This window comes from Zingiber officinale, chromosome 4B (assembly GCF_018446385.1).
Source record: "Zingiber officinale cultivar Zhangliang chromosome 4B, Zo_v1.1, whole genome shotgun sequence".
Lineage (NCBI taxonomy): Eukaryota > Viridiplantae > Streptophyta > Magnoliopsida > Zingiberales > Zingiberaceae > Zingiber > Zingiber officinale.
The window spans coordinates 51,652,744-51,655,243 of record NC_055993.1 but is presented as its reverse complement, the minus strand read 5'-3'; the positions used below and the strand labels follow the sequence as shown (position 1 = coordinate 51,655,243).

Sequence of the window (2,500 nt, the reverse complement as noted above, 5' to 3'; positions counted from 1 at the left end):
GCGCCTTCTAGTTCTAATAGGCCATGAACTAGATCAGAATCATTCTCAGTGAATCTATAAGAAGCGATCCAATTATTTTCATCAGGTCCGGGTGAAGACCAAAGATCTTGAGCGACCAATCCGGCAGAACAATTCAAAAGATAAAGAAGTATCGTTAATTTCTTCATGCTCGTTCCAAGTTCGAAGTACCATTTGTACAAATAAGAATCCCCTTCTTTACATGATTTCTTCTTCATATAGATAGATATAGGATCTACGGGGCAATTACTTAGAAGTACATTTTGTGCAACAGCCCTTCCTATCTGATAGAAAAGGATCCCATGATCCTGAACCGATATTACCTGGGATCGCAAATCCCAAGTTTGTCTATGAAGAGCTGATCTAATTGTATTAGTTTCTATAATTGATTTCTTCTGTGTAATACTAATGGATAGGGCCTCATTGATAAGTGCTGCAAGATCTCGTGCATTGGAACCCATGGTTATGGACCCGAATCCGTTAGTATGGAACATTTTCTTTTCCAAGTGAAACCCTTTAGTATATGAAAGAATGAAAAAGTGCTTTCGTTGTTGTTGAATAAGAAGCCTTCGTATCTTAATGCATGTATTTAATTTATTCGGAGCTATTAGAGCGGGATCCACTTTTTGGGGAATATGAGTCGAACCAATAACAAGAATATTTCTAGTGGAATATCTTTCACAATCTCTGGAGAGATAGTTCTGTAATAGACCGAAGGATCTGTAATTCACATACAGATCATGAATGTTTGGAATCCATATTATGCAAGGAGACATTGCTCTTGCTAATGCGAATCGAAAGGTGATATCGATATAAAATCCGTATATACTCGGCGGCATATCCATAGTTAGCACATTCGTCATATCTAGCAGCTCCGTATCAAGATCAAGGTCATCATCAATATCGTCACTATCATCAATATCGATATCGTCACGATAATCACTATCGTCACTATCACTATCATCAATAAAAAAACCTTCAGGCTTGTAATACGAATACGGAAAGTTGTTCGGAAATATCGTAATGAAAGGAACATGGGAGTTTGTCGCTAGGTATTTGACCAAATAGGATCGTCCAGTTCCTATAGAACCTATCACTAAAATACCCCTAGAAGGGGATAGGGCTAAACGGAGCGAGAAGGGTTTTCCATGAGATGGGAAATGAAAACTATTAGCCCCACACGGGGTTTGTAAATAAGTGATTGTCTGATAATGAGCAAGGAATATCCGTCTTTCTGCTAAACAGGATCTATTGAACTCATAATTCATTAGATACTTTTTATGAATGTCAACTAAGTATCGTAAGTAAATTGATCCCGGTTGTTCAATCATTTGATAACCAGAGTCATTCTTTGATAAATGATCACTATGAGTCAGACTCAATAGAATTTGATCAATCCTCTTTTCGTTAAGGTGGAGAACTGAACCAAGAATTCTCTTTCTTCATCATCAACCAAATCACTGTTCGCGACCCAGGATTCTATTTTCTCATCAATCCAATCACCGTTCACCCCTTTTCTTTTCCTTATCAATGAATAGATCGCTGAGTTAATGATTGAGTATCTAGGTATTTGATATTTGACAAATTCAGATTGATCGGATTTTGTAATGGATCGATTCTTGTAGATACATTTCTTATGTACCCATAGATTTGAATCAGATTTCGGATCAATCTATATTGATTGACTGCCTCCATTATGTTGTTGCTAGCAAATACTGTTGTTTTTCATTTTGGATCTTCAAAATCATTCCCGCAGTAGATTCAAGCCGATTTTTTTTTTCCTGATCCTTCGATAAAAAGATTCATTCTCTTCATAAAAAAAGGAGGAGGTAGAACCAATAAAGATTTCTTTTTCGATTCATCTCTGGAGTTGAATACCTGATTCAAGAATTTTTTTTGATCCAACCCGTAGGAATCAATAGAAAAGGCAAATCTCCTATGATACACCAGATCCGGCTCGGTTATTGATAGAGTGAATAGATCTGCCATTTCTTGAAATCTCTCTTCTGATTCAAAATCGTGGTGTAACGTGTATCCCCTTTTGTTCCGGTCATGGAATAGATGAAATAAATCAAAAATGGAAGAATGAAATAGGATGAATTGAGACGGTATTTTGTAAATACGTAATTATCTTGAATATATCAACCATTTCCTTATTTTCCGCTCGCCTGGAAGGGACAAAAGAAACATCTTGTTTTTTCTTCAAAAATTTCTGATCTCTGGTGGACCTCTCAATAGGATTCGAACCCAGATGAAGTTCTGACATCTGTCAGAGAAAAAAGAACGAATTGATCTTGTAGGATTCCCAAGAAATTCTTCGATTTCTTCCGGAAGCAGATGATTATTCATCTGCTTCTCACGTTCCGTGAATAGCCGGGACATTGAGGAAGATCCAAAAAGGCATTTCGGGAATTGATCTGATTCTATCTCTGTTCGTTCCGTTTGAAGAAAGGAAGGATCCCAAAGAATCGATCTTTCTTTT

The 2,500-nt window shown here is 36.9% G+C and overlaps 1 protein-coding gene across 1 annotated transcript in view; it reads right to left on the bottom strand.

Moving 5' to 3' along the window:
• Positions 1–1,534, bottom strand: part of LOC121975057 (protein Ycf2-like) — a 3,269-nt gene extending 1,735 nt beyond the window's left edge. Inside the window, exon 1 of the mRNA XM_042526418.1 lies at positions 1–1,534. This exon is cut by the window's left edge and continues 1,735 nt beyond it. Coding sequence (XP_042382352.1) covers positions 1–1,349 — 1,349 coding nt within the window. The 5' untranslated portion in view covers positions 1,350–1,534.
• Positions 1,535–2,500: the final 966 nt, after the last annotated feature.